Source organism: Drosophila busckii, chromosome 2R, assembly GCF_011750605.1.
Source record: "Drosophila busckii strain San Diego stock center, stock number 13000-0081.31 chromosome 2R, ASM1175060v1, whole genome shotgun sequence".
NCBI lineage: Eukaryota > Metazoa > Arthropoda > Insecta > Diptera > Drosophilidae > Drosophila > Drosophila busckii.
The window spans coordinates 1,054,105-1,081,854 of record NC_046605.1 but is presented as its reverse complement, the minus strand read 5'-3'; the positions used below and the strand labels follow the sequence as shown (position 1 = coordinate 1,081,854).

General features: G+C 41.4%; 6 protein-coding genes across 9 annotated transcripts in view; 4 read left to right on the top strand and 2 right to left on the bottom strand.

Annotated features, from left to right (window-relative positions):
• Positions 1-2,165, bottom strand: part of LOC108596364 — a 37,128-nt gene extending 34,963 nt beyond the window's left edge. For all 3 annotated transcript variants that reach the window (XR_001915045.1, XM_017982026.2, XM_017982028.2), the window contains exon 1: positions 2,003-2,165. The gene's annotated coding sequence lies outside the window, so the exon portion shown is untranslated. The remainder of the gene's footprint in view (positions 1-2,002) is intronic.
• A 319-nt stretch (positions 2,166-2,484) lies between these two features.
• Positions 2,485-3,088, bottom strand: LOC108595796. The gene has a single exon (XM_017981087.1). It carries the CDS (start codon positions 2,885-2,887, stop codon positions 2,651-2,653), a length of 237 nt encoding a protein of 78 aa, XP_017836576.1. The 5' UTR covers positions 2,888-3,088; the 3' UTR covers positions 2,485-2,650.
• Positions 3,089-3,503: 415 nt separating this feature from the next.
• Positions 3,504-5,971, top strand: LOC108596846 (transcription factor SPT20 homolog). The gene is made up of 3 exons (XM_017982975.1): positions 3,504-4,515; positions 4,568-5,050; positions 5,100-5,971. Exons 1-3 carry the CDS (start codon positions 3,649-3,651, stop codon positions 5,775-5,777), a joined length of 2,028 nt encoding a protein of 675 aa, XP_017838464.1. The 5' UTR covers positions 3,504-3,648; the 3' UTR covers positions 5,778-5,971.
• A 291-nt stretch (positions 5,972-6,262) lies between these two features.
• LOC108596845 lies at positions 6,263-9,585 on the top strand. Of its 2 annotated transcripts, XM_017982973.1 has the most exons (5): positions 6,265-7,758; positions 7,810-7,905; positions 7,955-8,026; positions 8,080-8,499; positions 8,553-9,585. In XM_017982973.1, exons 1-5 carry the CDS (start codon positions 6,358-6,360, stop codon positions 9,567-9,569), a joined length of 3,006 nt encoding a protein of 1,001 aa, XP_017838462.1. In that variant the 5' UTR covers positions 6,265-6,357; the 3' UTR covers positions 9,570-9,585. The 2 variants fall into 2 exon arrangements, with proteins under 2 accessions (XP_017838463.1, XP_017838462.1); XM_017982974.1 differs by lacking the exon at positions 8,553-9,585 and having other exon boundaries at positions 6,263-7,758; positions 8,097-8,185.
• Positions 9,586-9,622: 37 nt separating this feature from the next.
• Positions 9,623-12,237, top strand: LOC108596847. Its single transcript, XM_017982976.2, has 2 exons — positions 9,623-10,419; positions 10,928-12,237. The coding sequence occupies exons 1-2, from the start codon at positions 9,639-9,641 to the stop codon at positions 11,965-11,967; spliced, it is 1,821 nt and encodes a 606-aa protein (XP_017838465.1). The 5' UTR covers positions 9,623-9,638; the 3' UTR covers positions 11,968-12,237.
• A 5,504-nt stretch (positions 12,238-17,741) lies between these two features.
• LOC108595463 (ETS homologous factor) lies at positions 17,742-24,258 on the top strand. The gene is made up of 2 exons (XM_017980708.1): positions 17,742-18,447; positions 23,521-24,258. The coding sequence occupies exon 2, from the start codon at positions 23,528-23,530 to the stop codon at positions 24,008-24,010; it is 483 nt and encodes a 160-aa protein (XP_017836197.1). The 5' UTR covers positions 17,742-18,447; positions 23,521-23,527; the 3' UTR covers positions 24,011-24,258.
• Positions 24,259-27,750: the final 3,492 nt, after the last annotated feature.

Genomic DNA, 27,750 nt, shown 5'->3' with positions numbered 1-27,750 from the left:
TTGCCGGCTGCTGGTGGTGAGAGCGCGTTAGGATAGATATAGGAAAAGAGAGTAGCCTGCCATTTGGAAATGCCGAATTAAAGCTGAATGAACTTCCAAACATGGAAGCGACATTTGAAGCTGTAAGCGACTTCCAACGCACTAAACGTAGCCCGGCTCCAAAAACTAACCCGAGAGAGAGTGAGAGAGCGCGTGTGTCGGGTCGTGTGCGTTTCTTACAGAGAGAGAGAGTGAGTGGGGGCCCAGCTGTGTACAGACGTCACACAAGGCAAAAGGCAAAAAGTACGAAAAGTGCTGCAAAGCTTCATTCACAATTGGCGGCATTTGATTTAGAATTGACTTTTAACATTAGCATAACATAATTATGTTAATATAAACAGCGCTGTAAGTGCGCTGCTGTATGTATATTTGCCATATCTGTGTGTTGGCTGCTGTTGTGTTGCTGCTGATAACTAAAGCAAAAGCGAGAATGAAACAAAAGCAAACAGCAAAACAACACACACTCACGTATGTACATACGTACGTACGTACGTAAAGCGCAAAGCAAAAAAACAAGTAAAATAAATGAGCCAACAAATGAAAGAGCAACAAAACAAAAGCTAGGGAACCGACTTCAACAACTTACGCACACACAGTCACACACACACACACAGCAGTCAGACAAGAACAACAACAACAAAGCGAGGGGGCGCCATCGATTGCCAAAGGGCAAAGAGAAACAGCGCGGGGGCAGTTGTTGTTGTCGTCGTCGTTGTTGCTCTTGCTCTCACACACACACACACACACTCTCACATAAAAACATGCTTGTATTTCATACGTATGCAGTTTGGCGGGGGCGCAGCAACAGTTACAGGGCAGACAGGTTGCTGTATGTGTGTGTGTAGGTTCAAGGAGTCAAGGAAATTTGCAAAAACAACAATAAAATGCTACAATATGCAGCAGAAAGTTGACAATAATACACACACACACACACACACAAAACTAAACTGACGTATGCATTCGCTCGTGTGAGTCTGTGTGTGTCTGAAAACTTGAAAATAACAGAGAGAAAGCAACGACAATTGATAACAGAGCGCTTTGAGTAATGACAATAAATAAATCAAATCAAATACAAACGCAAGGTGTTCATTCAACAGCAATTAGCTGGCATCTTGCCTTATTTGCGTTTTACTGCGCACACTCACACGCATTTGTACAAACACTCACATGCACATGACACACACGCACACAAACATACGTGCATATGCAATCGGTAAAAACGTCACGACTTCCAAAGTGGAAAAGCTTTTGGACTCCGCAGCATAATTGCCATTCATGAATACTTTTGCTTCCGCATGTCGCCACACACACACACACTCACGCATTCAAACACTCACACACACACACACACACACATGCTTTTACAGCAATCAATTGCTGTTGTTGTTGCTGCTGCTGCTGCCGTTTAACGTAGCCAAGTTGTTGCTTAAACTTTAACTCCGTTCTATAATAACAAAACACAATTTGTTTTAACATTGGCGCATTTCATTGGCTTGGCTTTCTGTTTGTATGCAGGTATATTTTTTTATTAATATTATTGTATTCATTTGTCGTCGCCTGGCCAGAGATTTTGATTTAATTTTTATTTTGTTGCTTTTCACGTTGAATTTATATTAATTCTTTTCATGCTCGTTCTCTCTTGCTCTCGCGCTCACACTCGCTTTGCTGCTCTCTTCTTATCACTTGTGAACTTGAAAGCGTAGGCGTAGCATGCGCCGCATTTCTTTGCTTTTGGCAATTCCTATTGGAATTTTTTCTTTATTTCTTTTTTCTTTCTATTGTTTAAGAGCAATCCACCTGCTCACGTACCGTATTATCGTATTAAAATATTATGTTATCACACATTGACACACACAAACACACACACACGTATTCTCGCAAACACTGACGACACACGCACACGCATATACTTGTATATTTATTGTAAATTCTATAATTTACATGTATTATACATATATTTTACATTGTATTCCAATTATGGCATCTTTCTGTGGTTTCGTACACACAACGCGCTGTTAGCTAATTAATCGCGTTTAATTTTAAGTGCAAGACTTTTGGAATTTAGTTAGTTAACAAGTAAACTTTACGAAAAAAAAAGTCCGCGAAAAATTTCGACGTAGTTTCACCTCGCGAGTATTTTTTAACATTGAAAGTTTAACAGCCAGTGCAAGTGTTAAGCTCAAGCGTTAACATAGCGAATGCTGTTACAGTGAGCAGAACAGCTGACTCAGTGCTGTTATGTGTGCATTTGTTAATTGTCAAAATTAATTGTATTATAAGCAATAGGCATGCGCCAAGTGTAGCAGTTATGCATGTTTACTTAGTTGATGCATGTTACATTAGTTGTTGATTTTATTAAACACTGTTAGGCGTGCATACATCGACCGACCGCCACAATTTAGCTATGCGCATTGCCAACCACTTAAAATTAAAAGACAATTTAAATACAAGGCTGGCATATCTTTTAATACATATACTTGTAGCTGGCTGCAGCTGCAGCTTAACAAATCTGGAACTACTTTTAACATACAAATTATTTCTGTTCTGCTCAGTACAAACATCAAAAAAGTCTTAATCCATGTCAATGTTTTAATGTTTACGCGTTCATGAATTACAGTTGACGCATCATTAAAGGCGCTGGCGACATCGGCTTCACATATTTGGGCATAGCTTTTTGCTTGGGCTTGATTCTGGTATTTATCTTCGGTAATTCGATTAGTCTTTCACGCAAGAGAGTCATCGGCACTTGACGCGCCTCATACCAACCGGGATTCACACGTTTCACCCAGACGCTTGTGGCCACATTGAAGCTGCCTAATAGTTTTGCAACGCTACCGGGACTCACCATTGTCACTAAATATTATTTTTGTTTTATTATATTTTTGGGCGCGCAGACTGATAAAAAATTTGTTTTCTGACTTAAAATTTAGTCTGAGTTTTTAAACATTCATGCGTTTAGTATACATACAAAAAGAAATACATGAATTTGAGTTATTACATTGAAACAAAACTATATCTGCGAGCTGAGCTGGTCAAAAACTGAAATAGAGTGAGTTTAAACTGAAACAACTAAACAGTGCTATAAAGTTTTACAAATGAAAGGCTAACATGATTTAAGATTTTGTCTTAGAATTTTCAGAATTGTGGCACAGTTGAGTGAGCGCAGCAGAGTCCTGTTAGTTGCTGCTAACAGAGGAGAAAGAGAGCGAGAGAGAGCGGCACTACCGAAGTTACGGCATTGGAAGCTTAGTAGCAATGAATGAAAACTTCCCATACGTGGTCATTGAGGCTTTGCCGAGCAGCGTGACGTCAGCAGCCGCCGCACAAGGGACAAAGCTTTTGGGCGAGAGCGTAGCAGATGCTGCTCTGACCCGTTAGCTGAGAAGAAAAGCTTTCACTGAAAAGCGCTTACACTTTGCTAAGTTTGTCATTTCAAATAGCAAAACAATAGCAAAAATGTGCGCTTACAGCAAATAAATCTAGCGTAATTTTTTTCAAAATTTTTTAAATGTTTGCCGTCATATTAATAAACAAAAAAATCAATAACAACCAAATTGCAAGTAAAACAGCAGAACATTAAAACATCAGAACTATTGTTAAGGACGTTAGATGGTACGACGCAAGAGCATAATGCGTAATCTGGCCAATCATTTATCCATGACAGCATATCAAAATTTAATGGCGCCCAATGCAGATCAAATGTGGCTGCGCAGTCTGCAGCAACAAAGCCTAATGCAACAGCAACAACAACAGCAGCAGCAACCAGTGCCACAATCGCTGGTGTCCTCCATGCATAATATGTGCAACAAAATGGCGGGCGCGCTGCCGCGCATGCCGGCGTATACGCAACCGGAATACAGCAGCCGTAAATTGAATCGACTGCGACGTGAGCTCATGTCCTATCCGCCAGAGTTTATAACGCCAGCAATGATGCCGGTTTATCAGCAGCAGCAGCAGCGGCTAGTGCGGCCGCCGCCAGCAGCAGCAGCCGCGCTGTGGGCAGCGCCAGCGCCAATGCAGAGCTTGCCCAGGGAATACATCAAACCGCCACGACAGGCGCTAACTATGAAAGCATTTCTGAATCGCCAGCGTGCGCAGTCTGGTGATTTATCCAACTACTTGCGACAGCAGCTGCTGCAGCTTAAGCAGCAACGACGCCAACAACAGCAGCAGCAGCAACAGCAGCCGCCAGCAGCTAAGCAGGCAGCGCGAACTAATTATCGTCCTTTTAACTTTGGCAAATGCGCCAGCAGTTATACGGATTGCACTACAACAGAAAAGTTGCCACCAGCAGCACCACACGCTGGCATACTAAAGAAACCCACACGCTTTGAGCCAACAATAGCGCACAGCGCCGAGGACTTCAACTATGTTAAGCTGGCCAAGCAAATGGGCAAACCCACGCCCACAACAGCGCCGCGCGTGCAGCGGGAGCAGCTAACGCGTGAGGCTAAGCGCGCGCTAAAGCGAACGCAGGTTCGTTTCTATTAATTCCACTTGATATTATGTACTGTCAATCTCTGCACAGGTAATATCCATAAAGGAGGAGAGCCGCATGCTTGCCAAAGAGTCGCTGAAGAGCAACAAGTCCAAGTGCAGGCAACGTGAGCACAAGAGCTACAGCACACAGACGAGCACAACAACGCTAACGAACTCTGAGCTGTGCTTGGAAAGCCAAACCAGCGACAAGAGTCAACCGCAGAACTCACAGCTGGCGCTGGATCGCTTGGCAAATGACATAGATGTCAATCTGACGGCGCTGCAACAATTAGTTGCAACAGAGTTGAAGCAAAAGGCAGCCATGGAGCAACGTTTCAGTGCGCCAGAGCTGCAAACTGCAGCACCAGCGGCTTGTGGCAGGCAGAGCAGCAAATTGCTGCTTACTGCAGCCGAGTTGCAGCTGCTGCAGAACATATTGCTGGAGGAGCAACAAAGCAGCAACAGCAACAACAACAAGCCGCCCATAGCGCCAAAGCCGCAGCGTCAATTGAACTTGAACAAACTATTTGAGGTAAGTTCACAATTGTTGTTAAACTCTTACTTTAAATTCTATTTTGCAGTCACATAAGCTGCAATGCAATGAGTCAAATCCATTGTGGCAGCAACTTATGCAGCTGGCAACGCAGCTTTGCAACAACAAGCGGCCAAGCAGCGAGTCACGTCTGAATGCTGGCAGCGAGCACAACCAAAAGCAATATTCCATTTATCTAATGGTTGCCTCGGACGATGAGGACGAGCAGCAACAACCACAGCAGCAGCAGCAACAGCAACAACCGCAACAGCAGCAGCAACAGCAATCTCCAGCCCAACCTGCACCCAAGCTAGCTGCCTGCAATCCCGCAGACTTTGCGCTTCACTGCAGCCACAGCTATCAGCAGGAACATCCTGAAGCTTTGCTTACCAAAAGGCGCAAGCGTCGTTTACGTCGCCGCTTGACTCCTTTTGGTTCAACAGCTGCGCTATCGTCAACTTCGCCCAGAGCATCGATGCCACGACGTCCGCTGCATTGGCCCAAGTTGGACTATTCCGCTTTTATGCTGCAGCAGAAGAAGTTGCTGCGACGCCTGCCTAGTCGCACGCGTTGCAAACGCTGCGGCAGCGCCACACGCAACTGGCGTCTTAATCACCAATTGAATTCGGAACGTGATCTCAAGAAGTCCTATTGTCGTCTCTTGGGTCCAGTGCTCGCCAGCAAGGCGCTCAGCAATCTGCCCTACGCTAGCTTTTTGCGCACCTAACTGTGAGCAAGCATCAACTAATTGTTGTTTAAACAAATTCTTAGTGCACTACATGAATCGCAAAAAAATCAAATCATAGACCAAAGACGAGCCACAGCTAAGCGACTTTTCTATAATCTGCGCTTGTTTGCGATACATGTAGAATTTTCTTCTCTGACATAAATTGTTGTGGTATAAAATATATCTGTTGAGCAAAAACCTATTTTAATTATAAAACTGGGATAAAGTATTGATATAGTATAGTATATATAGATATAGAGATAGTAGTGGAATATACGTTCCGCTGATTTTAAAATCGTTAAAAGATTCTGCAGATAACTTCTTCAAAGCACTTTCCAGCATTATTTTCTTTTTTTTTATTTATTTATTTATTTAATGTCTTATCTTCCGGTGATTTTAAAATCGCTAAGATTATTCGTCAAAGTACTTTCCAGAAAACTAATATGTCTTGTCTTATCTTTCAAAGTTGCTTGGTTTATCTAGTAAGCATTGCAAAAACACACCAAACACACAACATAACATGTAAACGAAACCTCTAATACTACACACTGCACAAATCCACAGAAAAATCCACAAAAAAATGGCGCCCAACACAAAAGAGTTGGAGGTGCTGTATGAAAACGAATCAATGTCTAGCATGGAAGTGGATGAAGAACAACAAGAGAAGCATATGCAGGTGTTGCCATGGAAGCCTCGAGGCTTTAGTCGATTCAATCTCTTTTCCAACATGTTGCGCAATCCCATTGTGTTCCAAAGTGATTTCAACTTTAGTCATTTAAATGGAATTCAAGTAACGCCGCCAAAACATCGTGTCGCATCTGGTAGTTCCAGTCGTCGACATGACCAACATCGTAGCAAACACAGCAGACGTGATTCGTCGGCGCATTCTTGCAGTGAGTGCCATAGCGCTCCAGTTCACAGCAGCGCTTGTCCGGGTAGAAATTCTCGGCAGGAAGCATTTTATGAGGACGATAGGCGACATAATGATCATGAATGCGATAAGAACTGCGCGTTGTATTTTAAGGAAAATAAACAGAAGAAGAAGAAGCCTTGCAATGAAGTACACGAAACCGCGTGTTGCCAAACTCGCTACTCGCGTCATCCGCAAACGGCTATAAGCGATAATTCCATGCCTACAGAATGCTATGACATCGTGCGTTCCGCTAGCAATTATGCTTGCAAGGGACGAGGTTCCAGTGCTGAACGTGGGCGCCAACATTCAAACAATCCCAAGCGACATTCGATAGCTCATTCGGTAACACATGGGGGATCATGCAGAGATTGTCGACCGTCGGATTATTCCGAGTTCAAGGAAGCCAGAGCGCATGCTTTACGTAATCCTCTGGTGGTGCCCTCTTGCACCAAGCTAAGTAAAAAACCTCCTGTCTGCGACACTAGCTGCAAAAAGGACTGTCCCGGCCCCGCCCCCAGCTCTGGTCCTAGTCGCGGTTACGGTCACGCTCCAGCGCCACCACCTGTGCATACAAGAACTATCTGTGGGTGCAAAGGAGCTGCTCCTTCAGCACCACCAAAAGTGCGACACCGTGTAGATCAAGACGACGACATGTGTCAACAGCAGCGACATCAACAGGGGGCACGCTATGCACCAAGTTACGATTACGCGCCGACCTGTAGTCGAAACACTTTTGAGAGATGTCGATCCGGAGATACCTTAGACCAACGTAGCGTTGAGAGCTATCCATATTCAGCGAATGAGAACCGAGCGATGTCTCCAGCACCACGTGCCAGCTACAGAGGCTCCAGCGCTCCAGATGCAATGGACTATAATGCAATGGCCATGCATTGTGGAAATCATGGATGCTATGTGCCAGCAAGTTACTTCAGGTCCACGCCAGCGGGCGCAAAGCGTAAACCACGTAATACGGGCGCCAAAAGAAAGAATACGAGTGCTCACTTATCAGCCAGAAGAACCAAGTCGGGTTACTCTGCCAGCAATATGTTTATACCAGCGGGATTTTATGTAAGCTACTAGCATGCTCATGCTCATCCATAACTAATGATTGCTTTACAGATGATGCCAAGCACTGCGCTAATGTCCTATCACATGCAACCACACGTGATGCCATTGAAAAAGCGCAGAAACCGTAATCGTCTAGGTGGTTCCGGCGTAAGTTACATACAAAACTTTTAATGCCAACGCTAAGCTCTTCCTTTAGGTTAGCGGCCATCTAAAGCGAATCCCACGACGCACGCCCTCGGGCAGAGTTTTGCTAAACTCCTATTTATATGTAAGTGTGGTGTAGCTATGAGTTCAATGCTAACTCCAGTCTAATCTCCACAGAAAATACCTTCCAACAGGCCAACTAAGCTCTATAAGACGCGCCACATGCCCAAGGTGAATCCGCGTCCAACGCGACCGCTGCACAGCATCAAAAAGTTGGAAGGCATTCGCATTAAACAGCGCGAGGATCGCTGTTTGGGCGGCCAGCCACCTAGCAGCCAGCAGGCTCGAAATGTGGTGCGCACGCGTCCTCGAGAGAGCAGCAGAGCGAGTCCATCCAGCAGTCGCGTGCCAACGTCAACGAGAAGCGAACGCATCCCCATACGTTCACCAATAACATCACAGGGTCAGCTGGCAACCACTAAATCCCGTCGCTCAGAGCGCACAGCAGCTCTAAGCAGCAGTCCATCGCGCAGGGAGCAGCCACATCGTTATAGAATGCCGCCACAGGAGATGTCCAGACGTCCCATCATAGTGCAGGTAATAAGTTTGATATGTATGAGCGCTAAGTGTAAGTGATTTGTTTTAAAAAGGACTCGCAGCCACAATTGGGAGCACCACCCACAAGAAGACGTTCGGGCAATCCAATAGAGAGCTCTAGGCGCGAGCGAGAACGTTCGCGCAATCTATTAGAATCTAGGCGCGAGAGAGAACGCTCGAACAATTACCTAGAGAGCTCCAGACGCGAGCGAGAACGCTCGAGCAATCCATTGGAGAGCTCCAGACGCGAGCGAGAACGTTCAAGCAATCCCTTAGAGAGCTCCAGACGCGAGCGAGAACGTTCGCGCAATCCCTTAGAGAGCTCTAGACGCGAGCGAGAGCCGAGCGAATTTAAACGCGAGCAAGAGCCGAGCGAATCTAAACGCGAGCAAGAACCGAGCGAATCTAAACGCGAGCGAGAACGTTCAGTTGCACCAAGCGAATCTAAACGCGAGCGAGAGTCTGCTGAAGAGCGACGCGAGCGAAAGTCACAAGCAAGAGATAATGAGCGCTTATCGCAAGTGAATTCGGAACAATCTACGCAACGACGTAAGGAAGCAAAGCCCAGACGCTCCACACGCTCAATGCCAGCGGCTGTGGAGAGCGAGGAGCCCATAACGTCCACTGAAGCAGCAGCCCAGCCAGCTGCTATGGCAGAGCCAACAGCAGCGCAAATGGACACCTATCTGGACAACAATGTATTGCCCTTCTATCGCGGCAGTTTTCTGGCAGTGCGTGGAGCAAGCTCTCGAGCGCCTGGCGTGCATGCATCGCGCATTATGCAGCATACGACACGTGGCTCGCTGATACACGTGGCACAGCAAATGCGCAACAAGCCGCCTACAGGGCTGATGCGTCAAATGCTGCCCAAGTGGCATCTGCATGGCTTTATGGCCAACTCGCCCATTATGGAGATGCGCAGTCGACGCGCCATGCGTCGCTATGAGAAGCGCATGGCGCAGTATCAGCAGCAGCAGCAACAGCAAGAACTTCAGGGTCCCAGCGGCTTTAACTGGCGCAAGTACTGCCCCAATTGGCTGCTCAAGGGCAAGGCCACTTCAACAGTTTAGACTTTGCTAAAGTTTTCAAAACTCACATACACACACAAACTCAACTTTTGGCATTGAAACTATACGAAAATGACACGTTTGGGTTTTAGAAAAATTATAAACCACTATATAAACAACAGTGAGCATCGCAAGCCCAGCAGCTCCAGCGATGCGGACTCCGAAGCGCAGCCCCCAGACATGTCCAAGCTGCTGCAAAACTATGAGCTGGACTTTGCTTTGGGCCCAAGCAAACATCTGCAGACGCGCGCAAGTCGCTCACGCACGCGCAGCCGACGCCACAAGTCGTTGCGTTATTTGGGCGGCGCTTGTCAGTGCTGCGAGCTTTGTGGCAGCCAGCATGTGGCAACAAAATCGGGACACAAGCAATGCATTTGTCAAGTCTGCAATGAGCGCATACAAAGCGCCTTGTCCAACTTTCATGGGCAGCGCTTGAACTCGGGCAACGACGCGGCGGAGTCGGCAGCATCGCCGCCTTTCAACATTATCGTGTTGCAAGATTGCGATAACAATGCGCTGATCGATCAGCTAACAACAGCGATAACTCGCAGCTGTCCCGGCAATACACAGCAACAGCAGCAGCAACTGCAGCAGCAACTATACAGCCCACAGCAGCAAGCACAGCAGCAACCACAATTTGGAACCTACCCACCCTATCAAACCGGAGGTGGTTATCGCCCGGAGCCTCATGCCTTTAACCAAGCCTTCGATAGTTCACCAGATAGAAATTATTACGACAGACAAGCGCCGAATAATTTCAACGCACAAGCGCCAAATAATTTCAACAGCAATGGATATGGACAACGTTCAACAACAATCTATGATAATAAGCAAAACTATTATAACAGTTCACGTAAGTAAAGAGAATGATTTTACATCGTGATCTATTTTTATACACTTTGAAATTTTTGTAAAAAATGGTAAAAGGGTAGCATGAACTTGTGCTAATCTATGTAACTGCATAAAGTCTATATAGCCATGTCCTTCTGTCCATCCGAACGTCTGTCTGTATGTATGAGCGACTATTTCCCAGCAACTATAAGAGCTAGAGCAACCAAATTTTGTATGTAGCTGCTTCTATACACAAACCCAAATGCTTTTATTTTATTTATTTTTATTTCCTCCTTCCTCTGCCGCAAATCGAATAAAACGCTTTATACCCACAATATAAAGCAATTAAAAAATATTTAAAAATCTCAAATAAATCCCAAATAAGCTTTGGCATGTTTTCGTTCGAAGTCGATTTCAGCACGAACGTATAAATAACTTGGGAGTTACACTCTAGTCAAAGTGTATATAAAAGTTGGTTGCGCCCAGCTTTAAATTGTTTACTTGCTATACTAAAACTGTTCACTCTGCAGCGTCTAGAAATAATGCTCAACAAGGCAACAATTCTGATGGTTGCACTTGCAACTGCGAGTACTGCAGAAAAGGTTTTGAATCCAAGGAGAAGCTAGCGGCGCTTATAGCTGCAGCTTTGGAGATATTCCTAAGCAACATGAGTGCCCATAAGGACTCAGATGGAAAGGCCAAAGGCAAGGGCAAAGGCAAGGGCAAGGGTAAAGGGCGCAGCAAAGAACGAGACTCCAGCAGCGAGAATCGAAGCAAGGGTAAAGGTCGCAGCAAAGATCGGGAATCCAAAAAGACGCGCAGCGTAGAAAGTGTCAAAGCTGCAGGGAAAGCATCAAAGACTTCAATGAAATCCTCAACGACAAATGTAACAAAGGCTTTGAATAACAATTGCGCCTGTTTGTTGCAAGCGCTGCAGCTGCTGTCCGCGCATCAGGAAGCAGGCGGCGGCGGTAGGGGAGCCAAGAAGAGCAACAAGAAGGCTAAGCAGCCAACATTTGCTGCTGGCAGGCAAGCAAAGACGCCAGGCAGAGCTGAGGCTGCAAAGCAGGCACCAAGTCAAGGACGCGCCAAGAAGTCACAAAGTCAAGCGGGTTTCTATTTGCCCACCGAGCGCAGCAGCGGGAATGCCTGCAAACCCACATGCACAGCTGCGTGTCAGAGCAGCAACAGCAGCAGCTCCAAGCCGCAAAGCGCTGCACGCTCCAAATGTGCCGCAGGCTGTCGTGCTGCTTGCAGCGGCGGCGCTGGCGATAATGTCAAATGTTGCTGTGGCTGTGGCAGTCGTGGCAAGGGCGGCGGCTTTATGGCAACACGCGCCAGTTGCTGCTGGCCACAGGGTCTTTGTCCTGTGGCCCACTTTCGTCCTGGGCAGTTGCAAGTGCCCATGCACAATTTGCTGCCACGCAGCTGCGACTATGGGCGCCGCAGCTTTGTGCGCACAGCCGCTGGCATTACGTTGCACGAACCGCCGCTCAAGCCGCCGTCCACATTGCCGCAGGACAGCGCGAGCTTTGGCAGCGGCAGCTCCGACTATCAAACGTTTGTTTAGAAAGCGCAGCCAGTGCAGTCATTACGCATTATAAGCGCCAACGATTTGCGCATATAATGCTTAATTCAATGCGCTGTCGCTTTTGGTGGTCTATAGTTTTATATTCATTACCTATATCGTCGGAACAAAACACTAAATTCACAGCAAATGCCAAATTGTAACGAAATAAACCAAATCGAAAAGTTGCTACAAAAAAAAAGTAAAGCTGCGCCAGCTTGAGCTACATTGAGTGCTTGAGCTTTATCCTTTGGCAACTTATTTAGCTACCAATTTTTCTATAGTTTCCAATAACAATTTTCTATAGTTTTATATTCACTACAACAACTAAATTCACAGCCTAATTGGCTAAAGAAATTAACCAATTTAAGACTCTACTTTCTACTAATTTTTACTCTTTGGGGTTTAATCCTATGCAGCTTAAGCATTTTTCTATGGCAACTTGATTAGCCTTAGCCTAAGCTAAGCTTAAAGCATTTAAGACTTTCTACAGAAGCTCATGCTACTTTCTTTTTGAGTTACTACTTACTACTTACTACAAAAATAGCAAAACCAAAAAAGTTTTGGGGTATTTTTGGCATTTTACTGAAATCTGCTGCTAATTTTCAGTCGACAGCTCGAGTTTAATCCTTTGCAGCTTAAGCTTTATCCCTTGGCAACTTAATTAGCCATTAGCCTAAGCTAACCTTAACGCATTTAAAACTTTCTACAGAAGCTTAAGCTACTTTCTTTTTGTGGTACCCTATACAAAAATAACTTTTAGGCTTTTTGGGGATTTTATCAAAATCTGCTGCTGCTTTTCGTTTGACAACTTGATTTTAATCCTTTGCCAACTTATTTAGTTTGCATTTTTTTCTGTTCTCAAATAGTAAACAGCAGATTTGTGTCTGCTACTTCCGCTTCCGTTTGCCGTTTCCTGTTTTGGTCCAGATTAACTGCTAAGCGGCGCAAATCAAACAACGACAGGCAGCCAAAACAATTAACGCCACAGGCGTTTCTAACTACAACAAGCAAGTCAGTGAGTCCTGAATCGCGCTCTCTCTCTCTCCCATGCTCTCTCTCTTGTAGTTACTACGTGATGGTCACAATGGGCGCGACTTGCAGTTTCCTGTGCCTGTTCAGCCGATGAGCATCTAATTGCGCCTTGGCCGCATGTCCTGCTGTGCCGAGTGGCAAAAGAAAATGTTAATTGCTGCTACTTTTCCTCACACATATGCAGCAGGACATCCTTTTTCCTTGTTTTTGTTGTTTGCCCAGCTCGCTCTCTCTCTCTCTCTTTCTTACAGGCTTAAGCCTCTCGCTTGTTTTGTGTACAAAGTACGCGCCTTAACTGCGTTTCCGCTCATCATTGCCACTGTCCCTTATTCGTAAGTATGTGTGTGTCTGTGTGTGTGCAACAGCTGATCTGAGCGACTACAGGAAATGCAATTGTTAGCTCAGATACCATCGAATTTGTGCAAATGCTTTGCAAAATATGCACGTTCAATTAACTGACAGTTGCAACGATTGCAGTTGCAACAATAGATTGGCAACAAGTGTTGCCAGCAGTAGCCCAGGGTATTGTAAGAGTTGCCTCACTTTTGGTTTCTTCAGAAAATAACTGTCTTAATCTTCATATGTGCGCTTAGCTTCTAATGCACATAACTTCAACGAGGCTTAGATAGTTTGCATGATATATTTCAATAATATTTAAATTAATGTAAAAATAAAAATATATTAACTTTTAGTGTCGACAACATACATAACTTGATTCAAGAATTTAATATATTTTAAACTTTAAATTAATGTAGATAAAGTATATATAAATTTTTAATGTCGGCAATAAGTTATTGCAAATCGCATGCAATTTAAAATCTATTATGCAAATACTATAGAAATTCATTTTTAATTTTAAAAAAAACCTGAATAGTTTGGAATTGTGGAATTTGACTGTTTTTGAAGTACGAATGCGGGAAAAATTTGATTTATAGATTTAAGATACGAATTTTCTCAATTTGAATTTTGTTTTACTTGAAAAATTTTGATTGGTTGAGTAAACTTTATTTTTAACTCAATTTACCATCTTTCTTTTTCATTTTTCTCCACTGGGATTCGGCTTTTTTAAGTTTTATTTTTCCTTATTCCTGTTTTTTTTGCTTAGAAAAAATTGACTGCACTATTTATAGCTATCAATTATGCACTTTAGTATTTAAAATTATTGCTTGAAATAGTTAAGCTATGATCTAAGGTAAAACTTCTTCAACTAAGTTGCAGTCTTCTGCGCTTTACCTTAATCTTAGTCTCAATCTGAACATCAGCAGCTATTAGTTAATAAATTTCTTAGTTTAGTTGAACATATTTGGTGACTGTTTGTATTTGTGAATTTTGTGTTATCTCAACAGTTGAACAATTGTGACACAGACTGTGTCTGGGGGATGCGGTTCACATTCTTTGCACACATACTGTTGTTGTTTTTATTATTGTTGGACATGTTGTGGGTTTATGTGACACGTTTTTGTGCGTCGTTAATGTGCTTATTTTACTTTTTGTTGTTGTTTTTGTCTGGCGTTGTAGTTTTGCCGTTAATCAGATTCACGGCGCATTTCTACATTACCCACAATGTTCTATTGCTGCTGCTGCTGCTGCTGCTGGGGCTTCTTCTCTTTTTCTTTTTGTATTTATTTTCATTGTTATCATACGAAAATGCCTTAATCCGAATTTATGAAATAAAAGCGGAAGTCTGTGCGGCTTGTCGCTCTTTCTAAGCTGTTCTACCTTGCGCCCTCTCTCGCTCTCGCGCTCTGACACGCTTTCTCACCTTCTTATGCACTTTGTCGTTTGAAATTAAGAGAGAAAAAAGAGTATGCCTAAGTTGGCACAGCTTAAGGTTGTATTTTGTTATTATATAATACAATTTTTTTAATTTCTACCAAATACTTTCTTTTCATAAACTAAAACATAAAAATTGACTAATTTAATTGGATATTGATTTCCATAAATGAGAAATTAATTGCAAACATAAGTTCGATATAATTTTGCATGAGCTTAAATTAGTTTTCTGCTACACAAAGTGTATTTTGCAGTTAGTTATTGTTGTATACCATAAATGAGAAATATTTTGAAACATAATTCCGATTACATTTGACTGAGTTTTTGCTTCAAAAAGTGTATTTTTCAGTTGGGTAATGCTCGACTTTGTTGCTTAATTTCATCTGAGGATTTCAGAAAAGTTTAGAATCGTAACTAGAAATAAGAAATAATTAGGAAACGTTATACCAATTACATTTAACTGAGTTGCTGCAGCACAAAGTGTAATTTACAGTTGGGCATGTTCGATTTCTTGCTTATTTTGCATCTGGGGGTCTTAGTGTCCATACCATAAATAAGAAATAATTTAAAAACATAATTCCAATTTAATTTAACTGAGTTGCTGCTGCACAAAGTGTATTTTACAGTTGTGTACATTCGACTTTCGTTGCAGGGATTTCCGAGTTTCGTTTTGTGTGGCATTTAGAACTGATATTTTGGTTTTTTACGAGCGCCTTTTTTTACGCTCAGCTCACGACAGCTTGATTTAAACCAAAACTATATAAAAATTGGTGTTAATGACTGTTTTTCTTAGCCACAAGTCAAATTTTATGTACGAAACAAAAGTCCTGAAAATCCCCGGTGAACATATGGCATATGGCAGAGTTTATGACACAACTGTTTATTGATTTATAGTGTTGGGAGCCAGAAAAAGCGCCAATAAAGAAACTCGGGGGGAAATTTCAGGCTGCGCTGGGAGCATAAAATGCTTTGCTTTAACGACAGTCTGCAACATAAATCGTTTAACTATATATAGTTTCCCCGCAGTTGTGATAACATTTGATTAGAGACAAACCAAAAATATCGACTGCTCACTTTTTTTTGGGGAAGCAACTTGAAATTCTATTTTCATATAGCTAGCAGATCTTTTGAGCTGGGCAGGAATTATGCGAGCGCACACACATTGTGAGGCACGAAATTGAAAGTAAACAGAAATAATTGTAGGAATGAATAATAATAAAGCAAAGTTTTTGAAATTAACGCACAAAATACACAAAAGTCACGTACAAGGCAAAAATACTTGAACAAACATCCTTTTGGTCAATATGCTAGAGTTGGGCTCTTCCTGCCTCATAACTATCGTGGTATGTGTGTGTGTGTGTGTAGAATTAACATATTTGTTATTTGTTTGCCAACAATGGACAATGCAATTCGATGCAGCAACGGCATATGGCAGCTGCTAAGGATATATGTGAACACACAGGAAGAGGCACGAGGATTAGCTGCTGAGCTGCACTGAGCGAAAATCTCTCACTATTAAGTGCTTAACGCATTGCGCTCAGTGTAGTAGTAGCTAAGCTATTTATCTTTGTGCCTGCTGCCTAAGCAAAAATCGCTTAACGCTCAGCTCAGATGCTGCCAGCGACATATCCTTAGGTCCTGCCTTATCAATTAGGCAGCCAATTAAAGCACTTAATTTATTTGGCTAGCGATGAACGTGAACTGATAAACAAGCCATTAGGACTCACGCAGCTGAAATCGTAGCAAACATCAAAGCGCAAGGCAGACAGACAGACAGACAGGATCAAGCTGCCAGCCTATCAGTTGAGCAATTGAAATCGAAATTGGAAGAACCGACAAAACCAATAATTGCATAGCTAACAATTTCCAAAGAAACTCAAGAGCCCTCCCTAGCCATAGCAGCTGTTGTTGCCGCTGCAATTTGAACTTACAGGACGTGCCGCGTCCTGTGGCAACAATGCGCGTGCTCAACTGTGTGGCAGGTTTTCCATTTAAAAACTAGCATGCGTAACTCGAGCAGCGCAGCTCATCTATAAATATATATAATGAAAGGATTCTGACCATATGCGTGTTATCCTTAACACATGCTGCACATACATGTCAATCAAATGAAACTAGCAGCAGCAGCAGGAAAAAGGATTTCCTGTAATTACGCTCAAGCAACCCCCCAATAATTTCTTAGGCACGTGAGCGCCAACTGTGGACAATGCTCACTGCATGTTTTATTAATTTGGTATTGAAAACTTAAGTCCCTACATATGTCTAGTACATTGTTAAAAGATTATAATGGAATCTTAGCTACTGCGTTGAAAGATTTGATAAATTGTCGCGCTGCGACTGCGCTTAAGTAATCAATTAATCTTGATTATGCTCAAAGCAGCAGCATAGATTGCTTAGTTTAGTCTAGTCCCTTTATTTATCTATATTAGTATCAATGCAGTTCAAGCTAAAACGTTTCACTTTGCACTGCAGTTTCATATTTTGTGTTGCAACAATTGCACATTGTGCGCTTGTCTACTAAAAAGATCTAAATTTGTGCACATGCCTGTTCAGCTTGCATTGCTAGCCAATCAAAAAGAGAGAAAGAGCGTGAAAACAAAGAGCGCACACTGAACGAAAATGCGTAGACATTGCTGAGTGCTAAAGTTAAGCCTGTTAAGAATGTTGCACATAGCAGTTAATGTTACAGCATTTAAATTAATAATATTAAAAATAATATTAAAATTAATATATAAAATAAAATTAATATAATAAGTAACATAAAATCAATAATCAAATATTGCGTTTGAATAACGATTTGCGCTGCGTGTAAAAATGAGCGCCGTTTTGAGAGCGAGAGCGAGCGAGAGCGCTCAACATGACAATGAGAGCGTGGAATGCTCTGCTGCTGTTGCTGCTGCTGTCGCTTCTGTGCAGAGCAGAGGCAACAAAACTCGCTGCACGTCAACGATCGCAATCAGTTGAGAACGTGAAGTGCGCGTGTACAGAACGCAAAGAGAAGCGCAAAGATATAAAAGTAAACACACACACACACAGTTACACACATACACGCAAACTGAACGAGCGCATAGATACAGCTACGTTTGTGATACAAATAACAATAACAAAAAGCAACAACAACAACAACAACTTGGCAAATTGCAGCTGCAAACTGGAATTTAGCCAACAAATTTTGTAGTGTGTGCTAAGTGAAAAACTAAAAGAAACTCGAAACACGAAACTTTCGAAATTTGAGTGCAAAAAAACAAAAAACAAAACAAAATAAAACAGCAAAAGTAGTACGAGCTACATATAGATTTGCAACAGCTGTTTGATTATTGTGAAATAAACTACGACAAGCGCATAAATAAATAAATAAACTAAAAAACAAAACGTGTGGAAAATTATTAGCAAAATTTATAAACGTCCATTTGAAAGAGAGAGAGAGCGGATACAGCAAAGCGAAAGCGAAACGCAATAAAGTGCAATTTCTATTTTTGCGTGCCAGACATACCCAGACATATATATATTTATATATTTAAAAATTCAACAACATTGCAAATTACATTTTGGAATTTGCGGGCAGGAAATGCCATAAAGTACAAATTGCAACAACAACAGCAACGAAGCAAAGCGAAGCGCAAAAGCAAATTAAATTTCAACTCAACTTTTGCTTGGATTTAAATTTCAATTAAGGTAAGTTTACAACACTCTCAAGCTCGACTAAAATATGAAACTGCCCCACACCAAACCCGCGCCTTGACTTGCTAATTGACCTCTAAACGTTGTGTTCATGTTTATAAACACTTGACTTAATGTCTACACCAACAGCGCGAACAAATTAACATAAACGAAACCTTTACAATGCCCCAAAAAAAAATTGAAAGTGCCTTAAAGCTATGGCATATGATTTACTATATAAGTAATGGGCCAACAAAGTAGTCGGCTTAATGAAAAAACAAATCATAAAGCTTTGCCTTGAGCTGCAGCTTCAAGAGCAAAGCAAAGCTTCAAGGCAGGCGCTTTAAATTTTACGAGCGAAGGACTTTAACTTGATACATTGTAGTCAAATCAATTGGTCAAGTTTTTAGCCAATGGTATGCGTCATAGCAAATCAATTTCCGTTTGCTGATATGCGATTGATAGTAATTAGACAAGTTTTACTTTCTTATGCACGAATTTCGTTTGAAGTTTAAAGCACTTAACATATGAAAGTCAAGTTAGACATTCACTTGGCGTGTCTAGCGTTTGAGCCCAATGTGCAGGCGGGCATGACCGAGTTAGCAACAATGAATGAATGAATGAATGCTAAACCACAACAAAAGGCAAACACTCGAAATGCCAAGACAGCAGCTGCAAAATATGCAGGAGAACAAAACAAGAACAAGAGAGCGGCGTCGACGCAGGCGCAGACGCAGACGCATTAAATGCATTTGGGCTGCTGCTGCTGCTGCGCTGCTGCTTGTGACGTTTCATTTCATTTCGGGCCCGCATATTTTGTAAAATGCGCGCGCATGCGCAAAGAGAGCATAAAGCATGTGTGTGTGTGTGTGTGTGTAAGCAGGCGACAAAGGGCAGCCAGTTTTTATATGTATGTGTGTGTGTGTGTAATCTTTGCAGCTGCTGCTGCTGCTGCGTCGACGTCTGATGAAACGCACCTGGCAAACAAGCAAGCTACTACTGCTTAATTAAATACTGTCTGGCTGCGCTCTCGCTCTGCCACTCTCTTAGTCTCGCTCTCTTGCATGCATTGCTCATGCGAAAAGGAAATGACAAACCAACTAGTCAGCTTAACTTTAACAGTAAATGCTTCACTTATGCAGTTGTTAATTTTATTTTTATTTATTTCAACTTTGGCGCGTGTCGCTTTGACGCTTCATTGAGTGTAACAACACGTGTGTGTGTGTGTTGTGCAGTGTAAAGTACATCAAAGCATATGTAGTTCCAGCTAAATATTTACTGCACACACACACACAAATGCAATTGGCGCCACATTTGCTTTTATTTTTAAACGAGCTAAAGTCGTCACACATCCGTCCATCAAGTCGAGAGCGGCGGCCGCCCCTCTCAGCAGCAAATGATGAATGGGGCAGCAATGCCCAGCGGCAATTTCTCATCTAGTCTGCTCACCCCCACTCCCAGCTCTGACAGTCCCCCAGACGTGCAGACGTCAGTCAGACGCCGCCGTTCGCGCTGCAGCGCTGATCAGATCAGCTACAGAATCTGTCTAGCAAATATGTTTATTTTTAAACAATATTTAGCCACGAATTGCAACAAATTCATTTCAACAATATTTAATACAGCTCAAAGAGAGAGTGAGAGCGCGCACTTCCTGTTTGCCACTTGATTGACCCACAAAAGTCTTGTACTCGAAAGACAATTCGTAGAAGCAGCAGCCTAAACAAATAATTTCGTCAAAAGAGGAAGCGCATAATTTAGTCAGACAACTTAGTTGTATCTATAAGATACAGCTACAGCTACAGTGGCAAGCAAACATTTCTCTCTCTCACACAACAAAATTGTAATCAAATTAATGTTAGCATTTTCTACATTTACATAGTGTGCAATGTTTTTCCATCTCTCTGTGTGTGTGTGTCAAGCATTTGATATGTAAGCTCGCTAAGTAAACAAGCGGCAACAACAAATGGCAAACGTTGAGCTGCAACGACTAGCAAATACCCTAGAGTAAGCGAAAGGCATAATGTAAATGCATTAATTAAAATATTTTGAATATACTCGTAGTATAGCAAACTAATCGAAGGGTACAGAAAAAAAATAAAGTATACAAAATTAATCGAAGCGAAAAAAATAAAAGATTTAAATTATTTTGTATGCAGTATATCAACTCAACGCTTATCATAAAATTAATTATATAATTTTGTATAAATTAGCTCATTTCATTTATAGTATCTAATAAAAATGCATAAATTAAATTATTTTTCATAAAGTATAGCAAAGTAATCGAAGCAAATAAATAAAAATTGTATTGCAAAAAAAATAAAATATTTTGAATATAGTATATCATAAAAATATATTAAATTATATTATTTTGTATACAGTATTTCATAAAAATGCATTAATTAAATTATTTTGCATCAAGTATAGCTAGTCGCATATGCCCAGAGCACTACTTGGGGTAGGGTATTTTCTTTCGAAAACAAATCTGTATGCGAAATTGAGCAAAAGTTTAAAAGCGGCTTTTGCAAAAGTTCGCGGTAGCCAAACGAAACGGAAGCGACCTGCAGATCAAAACATGGGAGAGGCGTCAACACACCAAAAAAGAAAAAAGACATGGTAGACACTTAAGTGTGTGTGTGTGTGTGTGTGTGTCAGTCTGTTTGTGTGTGTGTGTGTGTGTGCACACAAATTACGCACTTAAAGTGCTCGCCAAATGACAGGAAACGCGTCATTTTTACGAACTTCAAATTACGATTTTACGTTTTGTCGTTGTTGTTGTTGTTGTTGTTGTAGTAGCTGCCACTAAGTAGCAAAGAACAAGTAGAGCGAGTGCAAAGTGCAGACGTCAAATGTAATTAAAAACAGCCGCAATTGCATAGTCATGTGTGTGTGTATCTGTGTGTGTGTGTGTGTGTGTCAGTTTGCTTCCTTTTTTTGTGCTGCGCTGCATCCTGTGCGCGGGCGTCAATGTCGGCGGATATGCGCACATTGCACAGACTTCCTGTCATTGACTCCACGACACACACACAGAAGTCGTCGTTGTCGTCGTCGCTCTAAGTAACTAAATACCATTTCCTATATTTTCCCAACCCCCTTTGGCATGCGTAGAGGCCAAACGCGTGCCCAACTTACATGTTGACAACATTTTCTCGCTGCTGTGACAGCTGCAGCACGATCGATCGATCAATCAATCAATCAATCCAAAAAGTATCTTTTGGCATTGGCTGAAAGTCAAAGCGTGTTCACACGCGCTTTTAAGCTGTGGCGTGCCGACGGAAATGAACCTTTGAGATACAACACGGTATCTCACACAGGCGTTAATTCAATGCTCTGCCCTGTTGCATCCGCCCTGACTCACTCACTCATTCAACTCAACTCACTCACTCTCTTGACTGATAGCAGTCGCCTTTGTTGTCTTGCTGCTTTGCTCTTGACTTTGTTTGACTGCAACTTGTTTTAGGCCAGGGCTGCGACTTCACATATGCTAATGCCAAACACACACACACACAGACAGATGGACAGACAGACAGACCACACAACAAGTGGCAACAAAGCCAGCTGCTGGGCTTGAGTTACACAGTAAATAAATATTAGTTAAAACCAATCAATTGTATAAAATTTCTAAGTTAATTTAATTCTATTTAAAAACAGTTTTTAATAATTTTTCTGAATAATTTTGCTTAAGAATCTAAACAACAATAATTTAATTATATACAAAGAAAGTTTTTAATAATTTTCCATAAGAATCTTAGCTACAATCTTTTAATTCTATATAAAATTTAATAATTTTATTTATTTAATAATTTTTCGGAATAATTTTGCATCAGAATCTAAACTTCAATCATTTTTTCTATATAAAAACTATTTCTAATAATTTTGGTTAGCATTTTCTATATAATTTTTATTCACTTATCAATCAATTGAATAAGTTTGCTAAGCTACAATCATCTAATAATATAAAAAGAAAGTTTTTAATAATTTTACTTCATAATTTTGCATAAGAATCTAAGCTACAATCATTTAATTCTATATAAAATTTTTTTTTAATAATTTTTGGGAATAATTTTTGCATAAGAATCTAAACTACAATCATTTTTTCTCTATAAAACTGTTTCTAATAATTTTGTTCAGCATTTTTTTATATCATTTTCATTTAATAGTCAATCAATTGAATAAGTTTCTAAGCTGCAATCATTTAATTCTATATAAAAACTTTTTTAATAATTTTTTCTATATAAAAATTGTTTCCAACTAGTTTTCATTTTATAAATGTACTGCGCAAACTTTTCTCAGTGTAGCCTCAATTTAATTTACTTAACTAAACCGCACAGCACTCAACACTCTTCATTTTTTTTGTTCGTGGGAAACTTCAAAGCTGCGCATACACATAATTAAAATCTGTGGGCAAGCAAACTCCTGCGCTGCTCTTCGGCGAGTTTTACGCACTTCCTTTTGGGCGGAAGCAGTTCAAAAAGCGAGTTCCGCCTAAGCCATAAACGCAGGCGATACGCAAAAATGACAAAATGCCCACGAAGGGGTAGACCTAACCCCACACCCCCTTTCCTATGCTCACATTGCACTAACGCCGGCGGATGTTTTTCATTTCCATTTCCACTTTTCTGTGTGTTCGTTCTGTACTGTTTTGTTTTGCTACACAAATTCGCAGCTTGAGCAGCTAATTGCTTCCGCTTGTCGCCTCGCTTGTTAACGTAATCACTGCCAATTCCGGTTTTGCTTTTCTATGTCAAGCCAACTGGTCAGTTGTTGGCCGAAAGCCATATGTGTGCCATTATTTAAATGCGGTTATTATCAATGTGACGCTGGCTAGGGTAAAATTACCCCCATTTCGAGGCAGCAACAAGGTCAAATTTAATGCCAAGCTGTGCAGTTAATAAAATATCAAAGCAGACAAACGAATGCGCTGCACTAAAAATAAAAAATATATAATAAACTCTTGCGCCTTGATGTACAACGCTGCGTATGCGTATTATTGTAGTCGGCAATTGTTTGCTTGTGAAAGCACTTCCGCTTTATTTATTTATGAATCACTTGAATTAATCAGTTGTTCTCTCGCTCTATCTTTGATTGCAGCGCTGCCATGCAAGTCGAATCGAGCTATACAAAGTACGCCGGACGCGTGCCGCCGCTGGATTTGTCGCAGGTGAACGCTGGCCAGGAGCAGCAGCTTTGGGTGGGTAGCGTTATGAAGCGTCATCATCCCTATCAGCTGGTGGACAAGTGTCGCGGCGGTCTTACCTTAATCAGCGATGACAACAACAACAACAGCCTGACTAGCAGCACTGGTAACAACAACAACAACCTGCATCCCATGGGCTCCGATGGTCTGCCGCTTGATCCACGCGACTGGACGCGCGCCGATGTTTGGAAGTGGCTCATCAATATGGCCGTGCGCGAGGGTCTGGAGGTTACACCCGAGCTGCCACAAAAGTTTCCCATGAACGGCAAGGCGCTGTGCCTCATGAGCCTGGACATGTATCTCTGCCGCGTGCCCGTTGGTGGCAAAATGCTCTATCGCGATTTTCGAGTGCGTCTGGCACGCGCCATGACGTTGCCCTCCTAGTTAGCCTAGCATCCCCATACGGTTGTATGTATTGAGGTTGTAAATACGCTATATCTATCTATATCTTAGCACCTAACTAGTCGTTAGTTACATAAACTTAAGTCGTAGCGCCTAAATGCATTTGTTTATTTTGCTTTTAAGTGGTCTGTAAGGCGCCGCGCCACAAGTGGGCGTGGTCTTTGCAGCAAATGCTGTCCTACTAGTTTCATAAGTTCACATTTAATGAAAATATAAAATGAAATTTTATCAAAACAAAACAACAAAATGCATTGAAATTTTTTAAAAATATTTTCTGCAGCAAAAAAATTTTTGCAGAAAATTTCTTTAAAATTCTTTACTTAAGATAACTAAAGCTTTATTTTTTTATTATCTTGCATAAAGCTGCAGATTAACACATCTATGTTATCTAAGCGATAATCTCAGCTATGCCAACATAAATATCTTTCAACCTAAACTCTAACTAAACCTCAGAGCAATTTATATGCGTGTGCGCTTCAACTAAAAAGTATTTTATGTGCCGTTTAAATGTTTCACAATTCGTTTGACGATCAGGCGGCCTTTGCAGACGCCATTGACATGGCCAATTAGCAGCTCATTAAAGTTTCGACTCGGCACAAAAGGCAGCGAGAGCGCATAAAGAAGCAAACTCAATGCAGTGCAATAAACTCTTTGTTATTGTCGGGCCGAGTTAATGCTAAACATTTGTTTAGATTTATATATGTGCGCCGAACTGTATATAGAACACCCATGGTGTTTATTTTTAGTGTGGCGTGTGATTTATAACGGCGCCAAGCCGCCTGCCTTGTGTGGCAATCGAGAAGTGGGCGTGGTGCAGCCGCAAAGGCAAAGAAGTCTTAACTAGTTTGAGATCTGAACAGGGCTGCTAACATATTGCAAAAAATTGAGGGTAACATAGGTAGGGAAATCATTTTTAGAGGGTGAAGTAACCCAAAATGTTCGAAGCTTGAACAAATCTCAACTTAACTCCATAAATCAAGAACATCAAAAATTTTCATCATAATCTTACATTCGGAAACATTTTGTACCTTAACATTTCCTTCGTCATAGACTCTGCTTTGAGATTCGCCAACCCTGTTCTACTTACATTTATTTGTGCTAGAATTTTTCAAAAATGTAGGGTAACATAGGTAGGGAAATCATTTTTTCCCAATATATTCTAAGCTGCAGCAAATCTCCCCATAAAATTTTCATCATATTCTTCCATTCGACTAGAAACCTAACTAAACCTTTTGTACCTTACAATTTCCTTCACATTCCTAAAGGTTTCGTGTTCGTCATAGTCACTGCTTTGAGATTCGCCAACCCTGAGCTAAATACCTTTTATTTGCGCTAGTTTTATGCTTTGTTGTGTTTTTTTTTTCTTTTTTTGCAAGAGCAATTATGACAGCCACAATCATAATGAGAAACGATCAGCCACAGCGCTAGTCAAATAGAACTTTTATACACATATAGATAGAGCAACGTTTGGGTTTGGGTTTTGGTAGGTGGGTTTTTAATTCTATTTTTTGTTGAGTATTTTGCTGATTCAAGAGCTTCATCCGCCCGTGCATCCGCTTTTCTATGAATGAGGCAGCTACAGCTACAAATGTGATAGCTATAGATACAGATACAAAGCACTGTTGTCTCTTCCTGTATGCTCATCATGTTGACGCTACATGTGGCTCATTGTCGCTGCTGCTGCTGCTGCTGCTCTTCTCGTTGTTGTAACTTTGGAACTTTGCATTTAGTGCAGTTTTATAAATTTGTCTGTTTTGAATGCTCTCGCTTTGAGTTTGAGCATCCGGGATGTTGTTTGTGCATTTAAAAAAAGAAAAAAGGTAAAGGAAGTAAGACAAATGGGCCAGCAACAGCAACAGCAAGCCTAGCTTGTAATATGCAGCAGCTGTCGTTGTGGCCAGCAGCAGCAGCAAAGACTGCCACTGTCATTGCCACATGCCACAAACTGTTGCCACAGCCTCACAGCTGTCGCACAAACAAATGCCAAGAGTCGCTTGAGTTGCTTTACCTGTTACAACAGGCACCCACTCATAAATTTTCGTAATGAAAATGGAGTGGGAGCCAAAACAGGCAAAGAGGAATATCCAAAGTAGTAAAAAATAGAAACGATAAGCTGCACAGCTAAATAAATTCTATAAATTTTCTTAAGCTCATAAAGGCTTAGCTAATATAATGAAAGTAAAAGTTGAAGTAGATTAAAGTACAGTAGACTGATTGTTGCTTTAGAAATTGTTCTCTTGTTGCTTCTAAATGGAATTCTTCAACTCTGCAACGTTCTTCAGCGCACTCTAATGCCTTAAATGCTATTAAATTACATGCTTGTGAATATTTTATTGCAAAACACATACACACAACAATGCAATGCGAGATGCTGAGACAGAGTTCTGGGCTAGAGTTCTTTACACTTGACTACACCAAGCCACAGACATTTGTTCCCAGACTTTTGTTCAACTGGCTCAAGATGGCTTCAATAAGTTTTGTGTATTTATTTAAAATATTTATACAAGTTGCATTACATTATTATAGAAGAAAATGTTTGCTCCATGGCTTAAGAGTTACAAAATAAGGAAGAAAGAACGCCCAATTAAATTTCAGTAGAAGAAGAAGTTATAAAATATAAAATCATATAGCTAGAAATACTAGAAGAAGCAACTGAACCCACTTCTATAGATTCTATAAAGATTGCGGTATATAGAAGGAAGAAACGGTTTTCTACATTGCTAAAGAGCTAAAAAATAAGAAAGAAAGAACGTCTAATTAAATTCCAGTAGAAGATTGAGTTATAAGCTATAAAGTTCTATAGCTGAAAATTCTAGAAGAAGCAAGGGTTTCCTCAATTGCTAGCAAACTGAAAAAGAATGAACCCACTTCTATATACAGTAGCCTATACTAGTATACCCTGCATGAAGAAAGGGATTTCTCCATTGCTAAACAGTTAAAAAAATAAGTAAGAAAGAACGTGCAATTAAATTTCAATAGAAGATTGAGTTATAGCTAAAAAATTCTGAGCGCAGCAAAGGTTTTCTCAATTGCTAGTCACCTAAATAAGAATGGAACCCACTAAGGTTTACCAAACCACAAACAGCTTGTTCGCTCTCTCTCCCTCCTCCGCTTTGTTGCATTGAGAGCACACTCTTTGTTTTAGCTGCTTGTCATTTACTTCATGTAATTGTTCGTTCACACAGCTTTTGGGTCTTTCGCTTTGGGTTCCCTTCCCAGGGCCCAGCAGTCTCGCATGCAGAGCGTGGGCGTGAGAAACCCACTGAACTTCAATGCTGCTGACATTGCCAAGTGTGAGCGCTTTGCACTCAAATTGTTTTTGTTTTTTGTGAGTTTTTATGGTGTCTTCTAACGTCAAGCGGAAGTCGTCAATGTGGGCATGCAATGGGTGGTCTATAAACAGATAGACAAACACAAATATGAAAATGTAACAATTAAAAGCCCCCCTAATGCGGCCCACACTGTGCTGTCTATAGCTTGCCCAGCTGAGCGTTTGGCCGGACCGCCCGTATCGAAGCAGCGGCAATTTGAACAGACAGAGAGAAATGGAAATGAGGTATTTTGGATAAGACTCTGAGCTAATGATAATGTCGCCTAAGTCTGCAGCATACCTTAAAGTTTGCCCTCACGCATTTGCTTGACCTTTGCTTGCATTCTTCTCTGATGCGCATACTTATGCTAATGTCTTGGGGCATGTTAAACATTTCAGAAAAGACTTCACA